General features: G+C 44.0%; 1 protein-coding gene across 2 annotated transcripts in view; it reads right to left on the reverse strand.

Moving 5' to 3' along the window:
- Positions 1-24342, reverse strand: part of SORBS1 (sorbin and SH3 domain containing 1) — a 328324-nt gene that overhangs the window by 47248 nt on the left and 256734 nt on the right. Inside the window, exons 18-20 of one of the 2 annotated variants that reach the window (XM_084845127.1) lie at positions 20311-20376; positions 19797-19898; positions 14768-14817 (exon numbers count right to left, since the gene is read on the reverse strand). In XM_084845127.1, coding sequence (XP_084701253.1) covers positions 14768-14817; positions 19797-19898; positions 20311-20376 — 218 coding nt within the window. The remainder of the gene's footprint in view (positions 1-14767; positions 14818-19796; positions 19899-20310; positions 20377-24342) is intronic. The other variant, XM_084845126.1, reaches the window with a different exon arrangement.

Below are 24342 nucleotides of genomic sequence, written 5' to 3' on the forward strand. Positions count from 1 at the left end.
AGCAACAGCAGGGGGAAAGAATCACGCCAGCAATGGGCAGTCAGTTCATGCTGGGGAAGGGAGGGAGGAGGAGGAGATGAGTGCAGCAGTAGGGGTAAAAGGTCATGCCAGCAGCAGCAAGGTCAGTTTGGACAGGGCAGGGAGGAGGAAGTGGAGGTGTGTGTGGAGGACATTTCAGGAAGGGAAGGAGAAGGAGGAATAGGAGGAAGGGGAACAAGAAAATAAAGAATGTAAGTGTGTGTGTGTGCGCACGCGCGCGCACGCACGCAATAAAAGAATCCGAGGGAGGGGAGGCAAGAAAAGAAAGAATCCCAAAATTAAATGCCCACAGGACCAAATGAATGAGAGATGAATGTGCCCTCAGGCCCCTCAAAAAATGACAACTGTGCCCGCAGGGCCAAAAAGCTTGCCTACCCCTGGCTTAGGACCTTCAGCTACCTTAGCTCCTAACCTCACCCATTTGTGGTTAATCCTTTACACATTTGGTGTTCTCACAGACATTAGCTAGAAATGCTGGATGGTATAAATCATCAAGGAAAGGTTGAGGTTAATGGAAAAGTCAGTGTAAATCAGTGAAAAAGAAAACAAATTGGTAGCTGTGTTCAGTGAAGAGGTCTCATCTCATAGATTACTCAAATTTGCGACCAGGCTTCCTGTTTTCAATATTATTCACAGAAAATTCATATACAAAATGATAAGGACTAGAAAAGGAAATTTTTAAATTGCCAGAAAATACCATTCTCAAGGGTTCTGCAGAGGAACAGTCTTTACTTTGGGCAAGTACATCCTTGGTTGAAAGTCAGGGTTTGCAGCAAGGATGACACCAAGGGAAGGAGCTTTCTTTCAGCTCCCAGACCAAGTCTGGAAGAATGTCCCTTAGTGTTTACAAGAGAAAACTACATATATAAAAATACAGATGCACTAAAAGGCGCACATTAAATAAAATTAAGCATAAGAAAGTCCCACTGGCATTGGAGTATTTACCAAACCAGAGTTCCCATGCTTCTGCCTATGACTGTCAGGTTCTCTCCCCCTCTTTAATATGAATGGGAAGCCTGCCCCACCCCACATCCCCTGAGAATGGAGATTTATGGTAAGTTCAAGTTCTCCTTTCTCCAGTTGTTCCAGGGTGGCACCATCTTTACTTGTGGGATGTAGAAAAGGAGTTCATCCCCCAAATGCACCATCTAGGCTACTAACTGGTACATGGTATCAGGACTATATTACACTTGCCCTGAAAGACCGGCACTGATCACCCATTGCTTTCTGGGCTCAATTCAAGATGTTGGTCTTAACTTTTAAAGCCCTAAATGGGTTAGGACCTGGCTGTCTAAAGGACTGCCTGTCTCACCATGAACCTGCCCAAGTACTAAGATCTCCAGGACAAGTCCTTTTGGGAGCACCATTATCTGCAGAGGCCCAGAGGGCATGCATGAAAGGACTTTCTCCTGTGTTGCCCCAGGACTATGGAATATGTTATCTCAAGAAGTATGATTGGCCCCCAATCTCTTGGCTTTTAGAAAAGGTTTAAAGATGCATATTTTGGGTTCAGCCTTTTAAAATGTGTAGTTTTAAAAAATATTTTATGGTGTTTTTTTTTTACTTTTTTAATGTTCTTGTTTTTATTGTTGCAAGGTTTTATTGTTTTTAATTGTTGTACACCACCTTGATGGGTTTTAGCAGATAAGGTGGTATATAAATGTTAATAAGAAGTAATAAATAAATAATAAAATTGAATATTCTCTTGCATGCTAAATGCAGCCTTTTGTAGGACACATTGACCAAAGGCTGCATTAGAGGTGGCAAATTACTAGTGCAATAGCACCTACTGAATTTATGGATAGATATTCGGATTGCTGCCGTACACACTGATTTAATCCTATAAACTGCAAAAGTAGCAGAACTTCTCAAGGAATGAACTGTAATGCCTTTTGGTGGGGAATGACCCTGGGACTGATAAACCAGATTAATAAATCTCTTACACAATTAGCCACCATGGAAATAGCCTGGAACCTAAAGAAGATTATCTAATAGGAATGAACAAGATTCAGACTTTCTAGAACCCCTGCATCCCTGAAAAATAGAAACTGAAGGCTTTTCTAACATCCACAATGATATTCTTTGTCCTTTGGATGAGTGGCATTTAGGCAGAAAGAATGCAAAACCATCTCCTCAGACCTATTTGTTGTTGTTCAGTCGTGTCCGACTCTTCGTGACCCCATGGACCATAGCACGCCAGGCCTTCCTGTCCTGAGCACTCTCCCGGAGTGTGCTCAAGTTCATATTCATGGCATCGGTGATGCTATCTAGCCATCTCATCCTCTGCCGTCCCCTTCTCCTTTTGCCTTCAGTCTTTCCCAGCATCAGGGTCTTTTCCAGAGAGTTTTCTCTTCGCATTAGGTGGCCAAAATATTTGAGCTTCAGCTTCAGTATCTGTCCTTCCAATGAGCACTCAGGGTTGATTTCCTTTAGGATTGACTGATTTGACCTCCTTGCAGTCCAGGGGACTCGTAAGAGTCTTCTCCAGCACCACAGTTCAATAGAACAAGTTAATATTTGGAATAAATACAATATGCACGGGCGATGAATAAAAATAGTTCTCCTGTTGTTGGATACCAGGATGACAGCTAAGGCATTTCACACCTTGAGTATTTGTGCTGAGAACTTATTTATTTTTAAACCCAGCACTGAATGAACAAATTCAGTACGTGGATTCACACTTCACCCTGCATACCAATCTCCACTGTATTCACTGTGTAGATAATTTGTGAAAATAGCCGAACCAGGTGGCTTTAGTAAAAAGGCTATATAATGCTGAAGCTTAATGCTACCTGTTTGAATATGTGGGAATAGAGAATACTCTGTGGGAATACACTGACTCAGGCTTTCTTCACATGGAACTTTTATCCTGCAATTGAGATTGCTCCTTCACGGACGTTTGCGGGCTCTTTATATGACACCATAATCATCCAAGGCATCTCCTGCAATAAATGCCCTTTGTTCCGTTTTTAAGTAGATTGCAGATAATGGGCTATCGAATTACCCCATGGTGTTCCACTTCATTTCCCTTCATGAAAAGAGGAAAAGTGGAAAGAAGAGGAGCGAGATCAATGAAATGTAATGGAAGAATCAGCTATGGGGAGAAGGAGGGGGGAAGGGGGAAAGGAAGCAGGTGAAAAAGGGAGTCATTGTGATCCTGCATTTAAAACGGAAGCAGAAAGCCCCGTTTTAAATGCAGGATTTTAGGCTGGTGTAGAGATGCCCTCACTGAAAGTTTCTAGGCATATTATTTTAAGGTGGTACCACTACCACTTTTGATTGTGATCTTGCCAACTTCCTGTAGGAAAATTAAAGATCTTATGCCTCTCTGGTGAACAACATAGGCCTTTACAGCCACGCTGCTCAAATGGATGGGAACTGTTGGTCCCTTGGAAGGCCCAGAACACTAACCTGGCTGTTTGCAATGCCACCTAGTTTATGGGTTCTTGGCTATACCAGAACATCCTGTCTCTTGAAGCCAGGATGCTTCCCGCACAAAAGGTCCCCTAAGCAGGACACTCTGTGGCTTCTTATAGGTATCCCTATGCAGAGTTGGGAACAGGCAACAATGAAGTAATATAGACAAGTTGCTAACTGTAACTGTAGTTCCATGAGTGGTCAGCTGTGCATTCACACATATGGGCGCTCCATCTGTGCGGAGCCTCAATTTGAGAAACTTCTACAGCTGAGGAGTTTTGGCCTCTACCCCACTGTCCCAATGTGCATGTCCCTAGTGGGTTCCACTTATTCCCTCAGTTCCTCGAGACCAACATTGTAGCCTCAGTAGCAACCTGTCTTTCTTCTTTGAGGTCTCTGTGCATCACACATATGGGCAAGTAGCAAGTTAACTTACAAGGTGCTGGGTCGGTGTCCTACTACAAAAACAGATGAATGGATGACATGACTAGAGTCGAGTCAGCTCTAGCCCGAACGCCCAGTCTGAAATGTCTAACAAAGGTAGACAGTGTCGACCAAGTTGTAACAAGGCACAGCTCAGGGATGGCAAATCCTCTGTCAAATGAGATCAATGTCACTATGAGCAGAGTGAGCTCGGACTAGGGCAGACAGTTCCAAATCCAGCCAGCTTATACGATAGCTCAATATAGCTTGGGTCACGTCTTATGACCCAAGACGTGAAGCACTGAGTCAAGAGAGGCTGACCTTTGCACTTCCCGCCATAGCAGACAAACAGGGAAGCAGGAATATGTTAATCCTGTGAGCCCCCATCTTATGCTCAGTCTGTATATATGTGCAAATAAACTTCATATCACAGAAATACCATAAGCCTCTAGTGACCTACTTCTAAGGAAACTGAACTCTGCATAAACACTGAAATTTCTCAACGCATGGGAGTGGGGTACAAAACAGCATGTTTGCTCTGCAATTTCAAGCTGGAGGTCAGAAAAAACCTTGGAAACGGCCATGTGGAATCCAGACCAATCTCTCTTGTCAGAAGACCATTACATCTAGTGGCTGACCTAGTACTATAAGTTCCACATGTCCACAAAGTCCTGGTCAGTGTCCTAATTGTAGATGTCATCAAGAACATAGTTTTGCTATGAATGTCTTATCTCTGCATCAAAGAAAGGTAGTTTTCAGCTAGATTGGAAGAGAAGAGCCAGTGTAGTGTAGTGGTGAGAGTGACGGACTGGGAGCCGGGAGATCCGGGTTCTAGTCCCCACTTGGCCATGGAAGCTCACTGGGTGACTTTGGGCCAGTCACAGACTCTCAGCCCAACCTACCTCACAGGGTTGTTGTTGTGAGGATACAACGGTGAGGAGGAGGATAATGTAAGCCGCCTTGAGTTCCTTGCGAGAGGGAGAAAGGCGGGGTATAAATGCAATAAATAAATAATAAAGAAGTAATGATATCTGAGACAGGCAAGGCAGGATTGAATAGGAGGATATCATCTGGATAAGGGAAGATGCACTTGTTGCAGTCCAAGGAGTTCCATAAATTCTACAGTAACTTTCAAAATCATCCCCAGGGTTGTAAAGAGATAGCTGGAAACCTTCTGTATTGGAAACATTTGAAGAGGCTGCTTTTGAAGGATCAACAGATGCTACATAGATCCAAATCCTGGTACCACTGCTGTTACGCCCACATGAAAACCTCTGCAATTATAATTAGCTTATCATGCAGTGATTGGGACACCTCTGGCTTAAATGGGTTGAATGTTACCATTCTTAGTGGTCCCATTAATTGACCACTGAATGCCTCTGGGACACCTTGCCTTTAGATATCAGAACACTAACATGATCTCCTGGTGTTAGGAATAAAAACCTAATTCTTGGAAATGCAGCAACACTGCCCTTCAGCAACTGCAAAACAAAGTCCTTGGAGGCTGCTTTCCGTACCCACTGACCAGGTCTTTTCTGAGGTTACTTCAGTGCATGGTGCTGAAAGTTTTCATTTTGAAGTGATGAAACAGACTAAATATTTGAGTGGTTTCATAATCTTTTCTTCACAAAGGATGAGAAGAAATACACTAATGTGCTGGTATATTATAGATGTATGGTCAGCTTTCTTGCAATGAGAAATACTTTCCTACAATGATTTGATCTTGGTACAGTGTAGCTGTGGTAAAAAAAAGGGAATTACAAAAAAGAGACATCCAAGAAAACTTTAGTGGTGCAGCTAAAGCATCTAAGGGCGCAATCCTATCCAGATAGGCAGCTGCCTCTGAACTTGGGAGGCAGGCACCTCTGAACTCAGAGGCGACCGCCTTTCTCATGCAGGGCAGGAGAAGCACAGAGGGGATCATTCCCTTTGCGCTTCTCCTGCCCTGCATTTTCGGCTAGACAGCCGACTGCAGCTGTCTAGCCGCAGGAGGGTGGAGCGGGGGCGGAGGCTGCTGTATGACACATTAGATGTGTTGTACAGGCATTTCTGCCCTCCCTGCCCCAGAACGCCCCTCAGACATGCCCCTTTTTGGCAGCTCCGCACTCTTGCAAGCGTGGAGGATGGGGCTGTTCTGCGCTGCCTCCGAGGCAGTGTGGAAGTGGGGGGAGGTCAGTTCTCTGGGAACTGACCTCGGAGCACGGGCCCCGAGGTCGTTTCTTGGAAAACAAAATATCCTATGGCCATCTAGCTGCTGTGTAGCTCCCTCCAGCCCTTAAAAGTGTTACATTATCCAGCATTAACAGTATTTCTGAGAGGTCTTCCTCCATGGGGAAAAGATGTGTCTACCAAATACATCTGTAATGTCCACTTTTAAGACAAAAATACTATTATTGTGAGGAATAAGTTATTCAACTTACTTGTGTTCTTGCATCTCAGGGGTTACTTAGGCTGAGAGAAAATTGTTTTCTCAAAACCAGCCATATGGGCAAACAGGAATCTGCACCCAGTTCTCTCCAGGAGAATTGCAACACACTATCCACCAAATCACATTAGCTTTCTGCAGGGATGCAGTGTCAGGCTAGACTTCCCACTGGGAAGTAAAATTCCTGTTTTTCCAGGACTCTCGGCAGGCATTCTCCCCCTCTTCAGTCCAACTGTTGCTGGACTGAAGCAGAGCGGAGCAGGTATATCGAGGAAAGATGGCTGCTCATAGCCTTCCTTCTCCTGAGAAGCAGCTCTCCCTTCCCCTCATCAGGTGCAAGATCCCTAATGTGGAACCATAAGGGTTAATATTTGGAGGAGGGGTAATCTGCCTGAGAGTGGAAGCAGCAGCCCCTTGTGATGGTGTTTATGATATCTGTTGGTTAACTGTAGTCAGAGGCCAGTAGTTTTACATCCAGAATAAAAAACTTTGGTGGAAGCTAGAGAATATATCTGAAACTCCATAGCAGCATTATATGGAGAAGTGCAACAGTTTTGCTCTTCTCTTCCCCTCATGAGGCAAAGGGTTGGAATATGCCAAAAGACAAATGACTACACTGAGGCACCCTGGAACAAAATTGGAAGAAGGGTTGCTCTGTGTCCCTCCTTTCATAGCAAGCAATGTCCTCTTTTTCCTTATAAGGTACAGGGTTGGAGCGTAGCAGTGGTCAAATGGCAGCACTGAGGCCTAGCATTTAAGGTAAGAACAAAATGGAGAGGGATGGTGGCTCTCACACTCCCTCTTACCCAAGCTGCCCACCCCCACTGAGAGACAAGAAGTAGCTTTGCTTCCCAAGAGCTGAAGCACATGTTGGAAACAGACCTACAAGGGGTTTCTGTCCATGTGAAAAGGTTGTTCCTCTTTCCAAGTTTTTGAAAGGACTGTTTAGGGGGTTGTGTATACAAACCCCAGACAGGACTGTGCAGTATCCCACTCCTTCCCTGAATTGTTTATTAATCTATTGAGAAACAGAGATCTCCTGCTGCTTAGACCAAATGTAGGTCTGATGAGAAAGGAAAATTGCCCTATAAATTTCCAAAGCAAAGCAGCATCCTTATGTTAATTTCTCCTCAGAGAACTGGAGAATTGTATTTTCTCAAACCCAGAAGTTGTTCTTGAGGAAATAGGTTTGACAGGATTTGGTGTAAAATTAATAAGACCTAATGGAAGTAGAATGGTTGGGCCTAGACAACATTCCTAATTTTGCCTAATATCCATCACAAAAAGATACTTTCTGGAACAGCAGAAACAGATCTGAGAAACCTAATTTTGGCCGAGTACTGGATTCCCATTCACGGTAAGAATTTCCCTTTTCCCAGGGCTCCCAGAGAGCATTCTGATTCTTTACTTTCTGGGATGTCTAAGAGCAGTATTATCACTCCCAGGTGAGAGTCCATGTGGATGACATGTGGATTGACCTTCAGGGAGGAACTACCCCTTGCAATACCCTCTGCTCAAAAGCAGCATCACTGCAGGAATACTCGTCAATCTTGTAATGCCTAGTAAACATATGGGCCAATGCCCAAGTGGATGCTCAGCAGATCTCCTCCAGGACAGCGCCACAGAGCTGCTGAGGTGGCAGCTCCTCTTACTGAATGAGTGGTGACATCATTTGAAGGTTGTCTCTCAAACCCTTATACAGTAAAACAGTACAGTCTCACGGCTATCTGGATATCATCATACCCAACACCTTCTTCCCTAAGGAAACATCCTGAAAAGACACAAACAGAGTGTCTGATTTTCGAAAAAGCTTGGATCGGTCAAGGTGAAGATGGAGTGCCCATCTCACGTCCAGCCTGTGCCACCTTTCCTTTTCCTGATGGGACAGCTTATTGTTGATTGTTTAAAATTGTTTTGGATATATGTGTGTTACAGTGTGCTCTTTGTTTATATGTTTGTATGTAAATGGTTTTTATAATGTATTTTTAAGGTTTTAACCTTTGTCAACTGCCCAGAGAGCTTTGGCTACTGGGCGGTATAGAAATGTAATAAATGAATGATGAGTGAAGAGAGAACCAGCTCTTGAGACATATGAAAAACCAAGTTTACCTGAGGAATGAATGATGGCTCTGGGCACCACACCACGTTGTCTTCATGAAAAACACTCAGCTGGGGATCAGCTCTGAAACATGGTGAGCTGAAGTGAGAGCCACCAGGAATACTGTCCTCAGTCTGTTAAGAGGAACTGGTCCATCAGCTCAAAGGGTACACCCAGGAGAACCCATTTTAGATTCTATGAAGGAAAGTTTAGGAGTGCCATTCCCTTCAGAAACCTTCAGATATGTGGGTGACTAGGAAACCTGTCCCCGTCTTGGCAACCCTGGGGCACACTATTAAGAGTTGCCACCTGTCGCCTTAGTATGCTGGTGCTTGGCCCTTTGGTAACTTGCAGAATGTCCCAGATACATCCCCCCGTCCCCAACCAGGGTTCTTGCCTGTCCTACTACACCAAGATATGAATGCTTTCCAGGTGTTAGAATAGATCCTATTGGTAGATGCTTTACAAGAGGATAACAAGTTTTTTTTAACACCCCTTCTGAGTAATCTACCCCTCCAATCCCACTCCTAGCCACTGCTATTCAGGAAACTTCTATAGCTGAGGAGTTTTGGTGGGAACCCTTACCCTATCATCCCATGCACGTGTCTCCAGTGGGTTCCTGCGTACTCTCTCAGTTCCTTGAGACCGACGTTGTGGCCTCAGAAACAAGAGAGAAACCAATACCTTTGGTACCCGAAATTGAACTTGAGTATGACACCGAGGAGGGGACTGTGGGTGGGTTGTGTGAATGCATGGATGTCCACTTGAAGAACTACAATTACAGGTAGCAATTCGTCTTCCTTCTTTGTAGTCTCTATGCATCACACATATGGGTGTGTAGCAAGCTAACCTGCTTGCTTTTGGGTCGGCATCCAGCTACAAAACAGACGAGAGGTCAGCTCTAGCCGTGACATCCAGTCTATGGTGCTTCACAAAGGTAGATGGTGTTGACCAGGTCACAGCATGGCATAGTTCAAGGATGGCAACCCCCCTGTCGAATGCTGAGTCGAGAGAGGCTGGCCCTTGCACTCACCACTGAAACAAACAGTGAGAGAGTCTAAATTGCTCAATCCTGGACTTGTAGAAGTCCAAGTGCCCAACGGATATCCAACATGTGGAGAGTCAATTCCAAAGGTGAAGATGGGGATGTAAAAAAAAAAAAAAAGGCAATATAATATCCTAATTCAAATGGAAATCTGACACAACTTTTGGTAGAAAGGAAGGATCAGGTCTAAGCACTATTTTCTCTTTGTGGAAAATTAAATAAGGCTGGTCCACTCTGAGTGCACAGAGCACACTAGCCTGTTGTGCAGATGTAATTGCAACCAAGAATGCCACCTTCCACAAGAGAAGGTTTAAGTCTGTGGTCGCCAGTGGCTCAAAGGGCTTAGACGAAAGTGCTTTAAGCATGAACGAGAGACTCCAGCTCAGTACCATAGGGCAAACAGGTGGTGCCAGATTCCTGATCTCTTTAGGGAACATCTTTGCCATCAGGTGCGAGAAAACAGAAAAGCCCTCAACAGGAGGGTGTAGGCAGAAATAGCAGACAAATAAACTCATAACAACAACTTCAACCCTTTGTCGAACAGTGACAGAAGAAACTGTAGTATCTGTGGCAAAGAGCATCAGCAAGGATGGAACTCCTGGGTACAAGCAAAGGTGGTGGAAGCTGTCCATTTCCTCACATACGAACACTGAACTGATGGCTTATAAGCAGAATCAAGGATTCTCTGTATCGATGTCAGGACAACTTCCCCTCCTGTCACCTGGGTTGGCAGAAAGGGGTTCCTAAGAAGGACAGAGTATGTAGTTGCAATTCTGTATTAGTCGAAGATGTTATTCATGTACTTCTAGGATTCTCTGTCTATAATGATCCAAATATATTCATCCGTTGTTAAAATAATTGAAGGGAAAAAAAACTCTTGTAAAGGTTTGCTTTCTATTCTCTAATACTGACAAATACGTTTCTTTCAGAACATCTGAATTTCTTGTCAATGTTTTACAGATGCGCATTACAAAGTCTAAAGACTACAAGGAAGATCATTCAATTTTTGAGGGTCTATTAGTAGGGTTTTAAATTGTATAATGATCTTTTTTCTCCTGTAACTGTGTATAATGGCAAATTGCTCAGATGCAATAAATTCTTTGCTGTTGCACTCATTTGACCCAACCAATGCATCTGGGGATGAAACTGAGAGGGGGCAAGAGGACTGCGATGTTGTGTCAGAAAAGAGTTGGTGTATGGGCTGCGGTTGCATGGCAGGCAGAGAGGGAAAAACTTGTGTCAGTTGCACCAGTAATGGCTGTAGCTGTGGTGCTACCAATTGTTTTTGCGGTGTCAGATGGGAGGGGGGGCTTGACGCTATAGCCGATGGTCACGATCCATATCATCTGACTCCAATGTAAGCTGGGTCAGGATGGCACAGCAAGTAGTACGACTCGTAGCATTCATCATGTTCTTCCATCCAGTCTCATGATCTCCTATATCGTGACTCTCTTGATGGATGCTCATCCAACCTATAATGTGGGATCTGGACCTGACACGGTAGCGACTGTGCTCATAAAAACTAGGGGCATGACCCCTATAAGATGAAGTGACAGAATAAACCGACTCTGGTCATCGTTGACTTCAACCGTATCTCAGACTGTAATCATCCCTGTGATAAGGGTACAGTGACCGAACGGATGGTGACGGGTCTCTAATCTCGCCTTCTGACACAGAGGCATTTGGTAGTGTCTCTATTGTTTGAGGTGGATTCACCATATGTGTTGGTGAAAATATAATTGGTGGAATAGATGGAATAGTCATTGGTACCGATGTTAACTGATGACCAGGAGATATTGGTGGAGCAGTGGGTGGAGTCAGTATCGATGGATGCTGTCGATCCCAAGACTCCAATGCAAGTTGAGTTGTCGGACTCAAGGGATGTGGCTCATCTCAAGTTGGAATTGTGGGAGACTCTGCCAAAGGTGATGGCTGTTGTCGATCCTGAGAAGCCTGGATTGTTTTTGGGAGAGTTGGAGAGCCTGAGAGGGATGAGCATGCTCAATCCCAAGATAAAGCGGCAGACTTATTGCCAGTCTTATTCTTCTTCTTTGGTTCAATGGAAGGAAGATCGCCCTTCTTCGAAGGCTTGGCTTTTTTTAAAGCTTCATAGCCAGCACAAATGCCAAAGTTCAGCCTGGTGCGTGGGGATCTTGTGTACTCGATGGAGTATGACGTTGAGGGGACTGCGACTCCACTGAAGGCATGGCAGACACAGTTTTTGAAGCCATTTCCTTTGGCTCATCAACCACTTCCAGTGCACATTTCCAAAATGTGGCTTTGAGGCAGTCTGCCCAGTTTCTATGAGCTTTTTTGGAGAAAGCCTAACATACATATACAGTTTATTGCTTTTTAGCCAATCAGGCCATCCGCACACAAAACAAATAGAATTCTCACATCAACCCAAAAGGGAGACCAAAGTACAAATTATTAATAAAATAACTAACAAGAGCAAGTTAAAAACATTTTAAAATCCTAAAACAATATCTGCCAGAATGTTATTACCATGTTTACGGATTTAGTTTTTTTATAACAGTCAATGACTTTCGCCTCTCCAGGGCTCGACTGACAAACTTAGCAGTCCTATATGATGTATAATGATCTATTCCAGCTAATAATAATCGAGTTATGCTTGCACCAGAAGTATCCTCAAGCACAACTAATAGGGGCTCAAGGTATTGCTTCCTCAAATCGATATACAATGGGCATTCTGCTAGAAAGTGTACCATGTCCTCTACCTTGGGGCAACCAGCTGGGCAATCTGCACTCATGCCATGATGGGTCCTATAACGTGCCTTCACCTCCATCAATTGGAGTGAGTTCAGTCTACACCTAGTCATGAGCCATCTCAATTCACGTGAGGTGATGGAAATCAGATACGGGGGAGCCTTCCCCAGAGAAGTCATGATGCTTTTATAGATCTTGTTAGAGCAACTTTCAGCAGCGACAGCCATTGTTGTTTGAATATCAACATCCTGTAACCTCTTTGAAATCTCATCCCTAGCTCTATCATAGCCCCTCGCAAGCAAATATGATTGTGAAAAGCCCAACTCAGAGATAGATGTGGTTATCTTGTCTGCCCATGAGCCCCTTCCCATAGCTTCATATGCTAATAAGACCAAGGGGGAGGCCAGTCAGAACACTATCTTTAACCAGAAGAAAGTGGCAGCTTTTTGGATAAGCATTCCCACTGAGTGACAAGCTGTTTCTAGTCGGACAATGGCCTTAGAAGTGGATCTGGGAACCTCGAGTACTCTGGAGAGAAATTTATGCTGCACTGACTCCAATGAAGCAATGTTAGCATGGGTCCAGGCAGGTGCCCCATATAATATTTGGGGAAGTAATTTGCCCTTGTATAGCTCTATTAAAGGGGCCACCATCTTACCACCTGGTCCAGCAGCAAAACGAAGAATGGCATTACTAGTTACATTAGTTGTCAGGGCTATTGGAAAGCCTAACAATTTGACCTGTTTTGCCTTGGGGAAGGCCTCAACTATGTGGCCTTCCCCAGGCAAAACAGGCAGAGAGAATGCCCATCCGAGGGTAGCAACTTTGCCCCACAGTGGGAGCACTTTCTGAACTGAAGGGCCATATGCCCGTGAGGGTGATCGCAGGATCGTGAAAAATAAAATAAAAATAATATAAACACAGATATAAAGACAGAATAATGATAGAGAGAGAAAAAGGAGAGAATAAAACTTCAGCTTTTTGACAAAAAACACTATCAGAACAGTCTGATCACAGAAGGTCCCAAACGAGGTCACCACAATGGCAGTTGAAAAAGAACTGAGGGAATAGGTGAAAACCTGCTACGGACATGTGCACGGGGATGGTGGGGGAAGGGTTCCTGCCAAAACTCCTCAGCTATTGAAGTTTTCCCAGTCAAGGCTCTGCTCAGGCACAGAGCCCATATGTGTGATGCACAGACACCATGAAGAAGAAGCTGGGGATGTTCGGGGGTGGGGGGATTTTCAAGAATTTCAGGTGAAGGGTAATAGTATTTACAAATTGTATTAAAAGGTGATGCAAGGGGCTCTTCCACTGGGGGGGGGCACCATTCCCCCTCCTCACTACTGGAATTGGTATTAAGATATTCTCTAAACAGAATAGGGTCTGAGAGGACATAGTCATTTTCAGTGCTCATATTCTACCTAACATTTGTAACATTTAAAAACCCCTTTTGATACTATTTATGAGGAACATAGAATACCAAAATATCTAGCAGGCCTCTTTGTCCAAGACAGTGAGGTATACCACTGCAGTGACTTAATTACTTATATCCTCTGATATATTAATACCCTGACACTAATCAGGATTGATTAATAATTTGATATATTTCAACCACTGAAACCTGCAAATTTGATAAAGATAAAGCCACATCGTTGGCATACTAACTAATATTTGTTACATGAGGTCCAACTGACACTCCCTCAATTTTATCACTAGCAGAGGTCTTAATGGCAAATGGTTTGATATTAATTGTAAAAAAAAAATGAAGAGAGCATTCCTGTCTCATACCTCTAAGCAGAGGGGAAAATAAGAGTTTTGAAGGTTAACAAGCAATGTTGTACATGGACTACCATAAGTACCTTTAGGCTGCAATCCTGTGGCCCCTAGACAGTGTCCCGTGGGCCATAGGATGCAGTGAAACTATCCCTCTGAGGCTGGAGATGGAGCTCTAACCTTGAAAGAAGAGATGTGACTGCAGACTTCCACCCCCTCCAAGCCACCATGGAAACCTCTGCGGTGGCTCCCTCTCCCAAGATCAGAACACTGACCTCAGGGAAAGGGGAGGGGGATATGGCAGGGGTGTGCCATTGGGTGGAGAGGGAGAGGCCACTGGATCCAGTTACCTCTTACCTACTGTCCCCACCCCCATCCCTGGGAAACATTAGACATGCCCGAAATCAGCCGTCTAGCCGCAAATGTGGCTGGAGAGCAGAGCAGAGGATCCCCTCCACGCTCCTCCCGCTGTGCATTGGATAGGCAGTCGCCTCAGAGTTCGGAGGTAGCCATCTATCCTGATAGGATTGCGCCCTAAATTCTGATATTTAAAAAACAACAACTTTGCTTATTTCTGAGCCATCCTGATGGGGGAGGGGGGCTGACATTTACCTATTTCTATTCATTGCCTGTGTTAATTCAGGTCACACTCAGAACTAGGCAAATAACATCCTCCATAACCCATGAATCCAATTTAGTCACACACAAAATTCCTATTACAGTTAGCAACCATTAAAGATCTGAAGATAAAATTTCCAACATGATAAACACTTCAAAATACTAATGTAAGTATCAAAGAGCAGCTTTCAAAACTTACTGAGGCAAATGGTCTGAGAATGTTTCCGGTGGAGAGGAGCATGCTGTACTCTGCAAAAATCCAGACAAAGACATCACTGATGTACATATACTTTCATGCAAGCTTAAAGACAAAAGCTCATTTAAATAATTTTTCATCTATAGCTATTTAGCACAGTCCATGCTGTGGAAATGACAACTACTCTTTTGTCTAATGTCTTATTTTAAAGAAGGCCTTAAGCCAAAAAAAAAAAGAGAGAGAGATGGGGGAAATAACCTGAATATCCATAGCACATACCTCAAGATTAAATATACATCCACCATAAAGTTCATAAGAAGGGAAACTGTTTGAAGCTGGTTTCTTCTCAAGAGGAAAAGTGACGTAGATGTTTGAGAGCAGAAAAGGCAGGCCTCATCATCTTGCTGTGGATGCTGCAAACACTATGTAATTGCAGCATTTCACAGTTTGCAGTAACTTAGGACCAACCAGATGTGCTGTGGAATGCTTTGCTTCTGATGCAAATAGCAGTGTGAGAGGGTATTTTTTCTTTCTTTTTTCAGGATCAGGGTGGGGATTGAGGATTAAATTCCCCCTCCCCACCCACCTCAGTCCTGAACTTACTTGCTTGCTCCTCCCCCTTTATTTAACCTTATTTTTCTGCTTTTAATGTACATTATACTTAATCGTGTAAATCAGCAGCAACTTTAGGAAGGCTGTGGCAACCTGAAGCTCATTATTTATTTATTTATTTATTTATTAAATTTATTAATCGCCCATCTGACTGGTCACCCAGCCACTCTGGGCGATGTACAACCCACCATAAAACAATTTAAAACAATAAAATTTTACCATAATTTTTTTTTTTTTAAATACCCTAGCCCACCCCAAATGCCTGCCTGAACCACGTTTTTAATGCACGACGGAAGCTCATTAAAGAGGGGGCATGACGGAGTCCCCTAGGGAGGGAGTTCCACAAAGTGGGGGCCACCACAGAGAAGGCCCTCTCCCTCATCCCCACCAGTCTAGCTGTCCTGGCTGATGGGACAGAGAGAAGGCCATCCGAGGCTGATCTTGTTAAGCGGCCTGTCTGGTGTTGCTGGAGGCACTCCTTAAGATAGGCTGGGCCGGAACCATATAGGGTTTTAAAGGTCAAAACCAACACCTTGAATTTGGCCCGGAAAACAACTGGTAACCAGTGCAACTCCTTCAGCACTGGAGTGATGTGATCTCGCCGGCGGCTGCCTTTAATCAGGCGAGCCGCCGTGTTCTGTACCAGCTGCAGTTTCCGAACTGTCTTCAAGGGTAACCCCACGTAGAGCGCATTACAGTAGTCCAAACGAGAGGAGACCAGGGCATGTACTACCGATGGGAGCAGATGGTCGGGAAGGAAGGGGCGCAGCCGCCATATCAGATGGAGTTGATACAGCGCTGTCCGGCTCACAGCTGACACCTGAGCCTCCATGGACAGCTGGGAGTCCAAAATGACCCCCAGGCTGCGGACCTGGTCTTTCAAGGGTAGCTGTACCCCATTCAACACCAGGTCAACATCCCCCAGCCTCCTCTTGTCTCCCACCAAAAGTACCTCGGTCTTGTCAGGGTTGAGCTTCAGCTCACATTAGTATGAACGTTTCTCTTGTAGAGTTTATACAAACTTCAGTTTCAATGGTATTTGATTCCTTAATGGTTAAAAAGAATCTACAACCTTCAGGATGATTCATGTTGTTTTGATCAGTTGATTATGTAAATTTGTTACATTTTGTGTTGTTATTTGTACTGTATGCCGCCTAGAGTGGCTGGGTAGCTGGCCAGATGAGCGGCTAATAAATCTACTAAATAAATAAATAAATGCTGGAGGTGTCATGCAGAAGCAGCTAATATTCCCATATTTTGTAGAACTCAATTTTGGAAAGGTATTTTGATTAGAATAAAGGATAATACGGGATATAAATTATCTTACAGACGAAACACTGTTCTGTTAAGATATATAAAAGATTATTATACTCAAGGATGCCGAGATGGTTATTTGTCTTCTAAGAGCTGCTAAGGTGTGTATTACTGCCCAATGGAAAAAATCAACACACACACATCTCTTCTATATTTGAATGGATTACTAAAATATGGGAAATTGCCTGCGTGTAGAAATTAACATATGCTTAAAAGATGAAAGAAGGAACTAGAACAGACAATTCTGTTTAAAAAGTGTGATTAATTAGAATAATTAGCAGGATAATAAGTAATCAATGTCCACTTTTTTATTTCTTTAAGGGCGTTCCAGGGGCCATAGGATATTGTGGCCCTCCCTCTCCATGGGCAGAAAGGGAGGCATGCAGTGAGAGGAAGCCCCCCTTGTTGTGGCAGCAGAAACTTTCACTGCTATTGTTCCTCCACTGTCAGTGTCAGAGAGAAAAAAGGGGCATGTCAGGGGTAGATCGAGGGAAGCCTTTGGATCCACAGGATCGAAAGCCCCTCCATTTTCCTGGCACAGGAAATCTTTTCAGTGCCAGGTTAAGACCTATCTCTTTTCCTAGATATTTGGCAGCACATAGTGAGTTTTAATCAGTCCTGGATGTGTCTTTAGCTATGACTGATAGTTCAAAGCTGTTTTAGTTATACAATGCTTGTGTATATTGTCTGTGTGCTTTTATGTTAATGGCGTTTAAACTTTGTATATTGTAATGTTTTAAACTCTGTAAACTGCCCAGAGAGCTTTGGCTGTGGGGCGGTATAGAAATGTAATTAATAATAATAATACTTTAATTTTCCTTTATTTTTATTTATTTTATTTTGTTATCCACAGTTTTGCGCTTCTGCAACTGCGTGCATCCTAAAATATCGGGGCTTGCCTTGGCTGCTCCATTGCATGTCAAACATACAAGGGAACACTCAAGGCAACACTGTAGCGAGGCTGTTTTGACAGCCTTGCGCAGTTGACAGGTGGGGAAACGGGGTGTAGATCACCTCCCTGACAAGATGGGCGACGAAGAGAGTCTTGTTCAAGCCATTCCCCACTTCCCACTAGCCGAGCTAGATTTTGACAGCTCACTGACAGCTGTTAAAATCCCGCACAGCTAATAGGACAAGTGCAAAGAGGTGCAATTCCTAGCAGGGGGACCCCCCCACTCCTGCCGCCAGGGTTCAGGGCAACACACTGAACCCTGAGGGCAACCTTGCTAGTGGAGTGAGCTACAGCCCATTTCCCCACCTGACAACTGTTCAAGGCTGTCAAAACAGCCTTGCCCTAGTGTTGCCTTGAGTGCTTACTTGTATGCTTGACAAACAAGGGAGCAACTGCAAATAACCAAAATAGATACATAAATGGGCAATTTGTGCACATAAACGGAGCTGGGAAAATGCAAAAAAAAAAAAAATTTCCCGGCCCTTTTTGCGCAAATAAAGAGAAATTTATTTTTTTTTAAGGGGCTCTGACTGTGATTGGGATAACGGTCAAAGTGGGGACGGGAGGGGGCTTGTTGAGAGCTGGGGGGCAGCAGCAGCCCCTTTGAAGTGCCATTTGGGCACTTTGGAAGGGTTGGCACAGGCAAGGCGAAAGGGACACTGAAAAAAAGAGGGCTCCAACTGTGATTATGATTGTGATCAGAGCAAGAACAAGGGCTTGGTGGCAGACAAAACGGGTACTGCCACCAAGTCAGCTGGGATGCCAGGCAGAGCCAGCTCGAGGACTGGGGGAGAAGTGGTGGGGAACAACCAACGCACTGGGTGTGGTGCGCCTGATCGTCTGTCAGGCACACCAACCATGCACCGGGGGTTGTTGGTGAAATAACCCCCAGTACGTGGCTAGTCACCCATTGTGGGTTGGCATGTTGTGTGAACAGGGCCATTGTGTGCCATAGGGTGAGACACCAAATTCCTTCTCTCCTTGCTTTCCTGGGGGTAGACTGGAAATCCTCACTCCTCTCTCCTCCAGTACAGATCGCATATTTCAATCAGCAACTGCATCCAAAATCCAATATGAGCCCAGAGGGGAGAGGGGGTGTTTGCAGGGGAGGAGGAGGAGATGTCCTCTACCGATCTGTGTGTGTACATGAGTGCAGCTTGCATGGTTGTGGTGGAGGCCTTATTTTCAGAGGGGAGGGGGAATTTCTTCTGTTACTGCTCTGAGTGGATGTTACATTACATTATAGTAGATTCTGTTATTCTGTTACATTATAGTAGATACCTGGATGCCGAGGAATCTACTATAATGTAAGAGGTGCTTCGGCTCAAAACTCTGCAGGACCCTCTGTCTGGATGCAATAGAAGGGCACTCTGCTCATGGTCAGGAGCACTCTCTTCTCCTGGCAATTTTCAAAGAAAAGACTCAGTTGATGTGTATTAGAGAAGAATCATGCGAAGAGTGGACAGGGGAAGGTGGGAGGAGGAATCCTCAGGATTACCAGGTAGTGTGAAAGAGTGTGGCAGCTCACTCTCTCTCTCTGTGTGAACAGAACAGATGACCTTGTGAAAATAGAGGAAGCTGCTTCTGAGCATATCTAGAGTACATTTCCTTCCCAGGCTTAGCCAGCCCAGTCCTCAAATATCTGAGATAAAAGATCAAGGCTTTGAAGCCACAAGACTATCTTTGGCTGGCATTTCCTTCAGCTTTATGTGCTTTGTTGCTTTAAAATAAAATTAAAAAGATGGGAGGAGCAGCCAGGATCTCTAAACTGTTTAAATAAGAATAAGAAAGCAAAAAGTTAAGAAGAAAAAAGAAAAAAGAGAAGCCTCTTTGCTAAAAATGTAAGCCCCCTGAAACACTTTCTTCAGAATTTCTCCAAATCACCTGAGAATGTGAAGAAATTTCCCCCATTTTTGCAACTCTGAGAATGAGGCTGTCTCATGAGCCCTAATTTAGAGCAGGGATGCTGAAGCTCAGGCCCAGGGGCCAAATCCGGTCCTCCCCAGATGGCCCTGCCCCCTTCCCCTGGCCTACCACTTTCTCCTGATCACTGGTCATTTGGTGGTTTCCCGGCTTTGGTCCAGTTTTGTGCAAATAGATTAGAGCAGAAAGTTTAAGAGCAAGAATTAGCAGCATGGAATGAATGGAAAATACCTTCGTTTGTTTTTGCTCTGTTGTTTTATAAAGCTTCTCCATTTTTTCTATATCTGCCTCTAACTCAGTCTGGTAGAGATAGAGGTCTTTTTCAGGATCAGTCTGGTTAAAGATGGAAGAAGAGGAAAGGGAAAACAATACTTTGGGTTAGGCAAAAAAAAAAAGTTAATTCTGAAAAATAAAGCCTTTTATTTTAAAAGGGCAACAATGGTATAGACAAGCCAAAAATTCAATACCTTTTCAATACTCATATTTATGACTGGCTTGTATTTGTTGGAAAAATGCATCCACACTGTATCATCATTGGAACATACTTGTTAGTACAATTATTACTACAGATCACAAGAACAAAGGAGCTGCTGTGATCTAATGAAGAACACTGTAAAATGAGTTCAAGCTCAATTAAATTCAAACCACAAGATGCACTCATAAAATCTAAACATTGCTAGAGACTGAAAGCTAAAGCCACATATATACACAAAAACCATACCATAGCAATGTATGTTTGAATTACCTTTCTATCCTCTCTAGTAAGGATAGAGCAATCTCCAGGAGTATAATCCCATATCTTTTTTGGAGGCTGATGAGAAGCAGAGGAGGAAATGAGGAAATGAAGATAAGGAAAGACATCACAGAGAATATGGAAACTGGATTAGAATAGAGGGAGTACATTGGAGGGAAATTGTTTCAACGCTGGAAATAAAATTGAAGAGGGAATGTAAAAAAAAAAAGAGAGGAGATAAACCTGCTATAGCACAAACACTGAAGATTATGGGGGAGGACACAGGGAGCATGCACTGTTTAACAGGGCATCCTTTATATTTTGCTTGAAATTTATTTGCTTTCAGGATCCTGCTGCTCCCACAGAAACACATCGTGGTGGTAAAAGTATTCAAAACACAATTTACTGAAGTAGCCAAACCAGGTTAATCCCCCCTTCTCTTCCCCATCAGGAAAGGGCATTTAAACAAAGCAAATGGCAATTTCATTTTTAATTTAAATCCACAACCCTTTTTTGGACCTCAAATCATGTTAACAAATGGCTGTGTTTCCAGAACTGGCAGTGTGGGGCAATGAAAATGTAGAAGTTTTCATTTCACCCTTTTTTAGCTAGTTATGGATCTTTTGTAAGTGGAATTAAGTTCTGGAAACTAACTTGGAACATAGGAAAAAATCAACACAGACGAGATTCCAGTCCTCAACAAATCTGGATTTGGAAGGTGCTCCACAGAGACCCAGCAACAGTGGTACATAGAGCACAGGATCAAATCCACTAGCAGCGGGAGTGGTGCTGGTGGTAGAGTTGCAGCAGAATGGAAAGGATTGGTGGGCAGCACAAATTGTTTCAAGTCTGCTGTAGCCACACGTTTTGTCATATTTGTATTCCTTTCATATGCTTACAGTCATGTTAGGATCTCTGCACCATACAGAATCACCTAGAGAGTTGCCATAAGAGACTCTTGTGTCCCCAGATCCCTTTACCTCAAATACAATGCAGAGGCTGTGCAACTGATGTAAATAATGAGAAACTCTTTTGCGCTGGCTATGTTAATCAGCACCGTCAGCCACAATCTAAACTGCTACCCAAAATGAATGTGAGATGAATCTGAAGTTGGTTCCTAGCTCCTTAGTCAACACAAACCTGGATGAGCAACCTGAGTAAGGACCTGAAGTTTACATACCGCAGCCCACATGTCATCCCCATTCCAATCACTGCCAATAAGGAACTGGAGTTTGTACCCAGAAATAAGATGTGAACCATCCCAAATCACACATTTCCCATCACCAGGAGACTGCCCCTTAAGAAATGCCGCAATATAATCTCTGGTCCAAAGCTTTGTTTTAGTGCAAGTTGCTCTCAAGCATAATGCTCACAAATCAATCACTGCCAATTATTATTGCTCTGCTACTATTCTCTTTTATCACTTTTTGTGCTGTTTCATTGTTTATGTTTTTTGTTTCTTCATAATGGTTTCATGATGTTTTGTTGGCTTATGATTGGAAGCGACCCTGTGAATTTCATGGAACTACAATGGAAGATATAAACACCACAAATAGCCAAATAAATAAAACCTATGATTACTTTATATTTCAAAGCTCTTCCTACCATCCCCAGATCAATGGTTTTGTTGAGTGCTAGAAGGAGACACTCAAAACTATGTTTTAAAAGTTTGTGCATGACAATCTCACAATTTGGAATAAGTTGCTCCCTACCCCAATAGTGTTTGTTCTATGGGAGGCCCCTCAAGTTTCAATGGATTCACCTATTGCTTGGATATTTTCCTTACAATCCCATCTCCATCTAAGCAAGCATTTGAAGCCTGAAGCTACCAATCCCCACTATATAACTGAGTTGCTCACTCAGTTCCATCTTTCAATCAATAATGTACCTAAAATCTACAGGGCAGGCTTTTTCGGTGTTTGCTGGCAAAGGCTAATCTGGCCTTTCGGTTCTTGAGCGTTACCAGTGGTTTGCACCTTGTTGTGAAGCCTCTGTATTTACATTCACAAAGCCGTCTCTTGACTGTAGATGTTGGCAATGACATGCCTACCTCCGCAAGAGCGTTCTTGACCTGCCTAGATGTTGTGAAAGGGTTCCTCTTCACCATGAGCAGAATTCTGCGGTCATTCACTTTAGTTGCCTTCTGTGGTCTTCCAGGCTTTTTGCTGTTGCTGAGCTTGCCAGTTAATTCCTTCTTTTTCACGATGTTCCAAACTGTTGCATTGGCCACTCCCGCTGTTTTTGCTATCTCTCTGATGGGTTTATTTTGTTTCCTCAGCCTAATGATGGCCTCCTTCACTCACATGGACACCTCTGTGGACCTCATGTTGGGGGTTCCAGTGAACAGCTACCAAATGCAAATGTAACACTCAGAACCACCTCCAGGCCTTTTATCTGCTTGATTGGTCATGGGGTACCCAGGAAAAGGCCACACCTGGCCATACAGCTGCTTGTCAGCCATTTGTTCCATTACTTATGAGCCACCAATGATGGAATTTTTAGGGAAGCCAGGAGATTAGGCAATTTTTAGTTTTGGCTAAATCATAACAGGCCCTAGAGACATTATTATGGAAGAGAATATTATAAATCATCAAGAGCTGATAGAAACTTTCTTTTTTCTTTGTACTTGTGAATAAGCATTTGTTTGTAGAAAATGCAAAGACCTTCCACGGCAGGTCCTTGAGCAAGTGGTTGCCAATCAGCTCCAGACACCCTTGGATGGGACCAATTATCTGGATCTATTTCAGGCCAGGTTTTGGCACAGAAATAGCCTTGGTCGCTCTTTATGATGACCTATGTTGGGAGAAAGACAGGGGGAGTGTGACCCTGTTGATTCTCCTTGATCTCTTGGAGGCTTTTGATACCATCGACCATGGTATCCTTCTGGGACAGCTGAGTTAGGAGTGGGAGGCACTGCATTGCAGTAGTTTCACTCCTACTTGGAGGGTCAGCTCCAGAAGGTGGTGCTTGGGAAACACTGTTTGGCCCTGTGCATTCTCCAATATAGAGTCCACAGGGGTCAGTTTTGTCCCCCATGCTGTTCAACATCTACATGAAACCGTTGAGTGCGGTCATCCGGAGTTTTGGAGTGTGTTGTCATCAGCATGCTGATGACACGCAGCTCTATTTCTCCTTTTCATCCTCTTCATGTGAGCCTGTGGATGTGCTGAATCAGTGCCTGGCTGCAACAATGGACTGGATGAGGGCAAATAAGGTAAAGCTCAATCCAGACAAGACTGAGATGCTGTTGGTGGGTGGTTCTACTGACTGGATGGAGCATGTTCAACATGTTCTGGATGGGGTTGCACTCCCCCTGAAGGAGCAGGTCCGTAGCTTGGGGGTCCTCCTGGAACCACCTTTGTCACTTGAGACTCAGGTGGTGTCAGTGGCATGGAGAGCTTTTTACCAACTTTGGTTGGTGACCCAGCTACACCCCTCTCTGGACAGGGATAACCTGGCTTCAGTTGTCTATGCTCTGGTAACCTCCAAGATAGATTACTGCAATGCACTCTATGTGGGGCAGCCTTTGAAGACAATTCGGAAGCTGCAGATTGTGCAAAATGCAGCGACCAGAAGGTCCGAACATATAAGACCGACTCTGGCCCACTTGCACTGGCTGCCTATATGCTTCTGAGCTCAATTCAAGGTGCTGATTTTAACCTATAAAGCCCTACATGGCTTGGGACAGCAAAACCTGATGGCACACCTCTCCTGAAATGAATCGATCCATACACTATGCTCTGCATCTATGGTCCTCCTCCAGCTGCCTCCTCCGAGGGAAGCTTGGAAGGTGGCAACAAGGGAGAGGGCCTTCTCGGTGGTGGCCCCCCATCTGTGGAATGAGCTCACCACTGAGGTCTGCTTGGCGCCAACTTTATTATCTTTTCAGTGCCAGGTTAAGACCTATCTCTTTTCCCAGGCATTTGGCAGCACATGGTGAGTTTTAATTGGTCCTGGATGTGCCTTTAGTTATGACTGACTGTTCAAAGTTATTTTTAGTTATATGTTGTTTGTGTATATTGTCTGTGTGCTTTTATGTAAATG

The sequence above is a fragment of the Heloderma suspectum genome, chromosome 3, assembly GCF_057233095.1.
Source record: "Heloderma suspectum isolate Gila_16-S chromosome 3, 16-S_ref, whole genome shotgun sequence".
Classification (NCBI taxonomy): Eukaryota; Metazoa; Chordata; class Lepidosauria; order Squamata; family Helodermatidae; genus Heloderma; species Heloderma suspectum.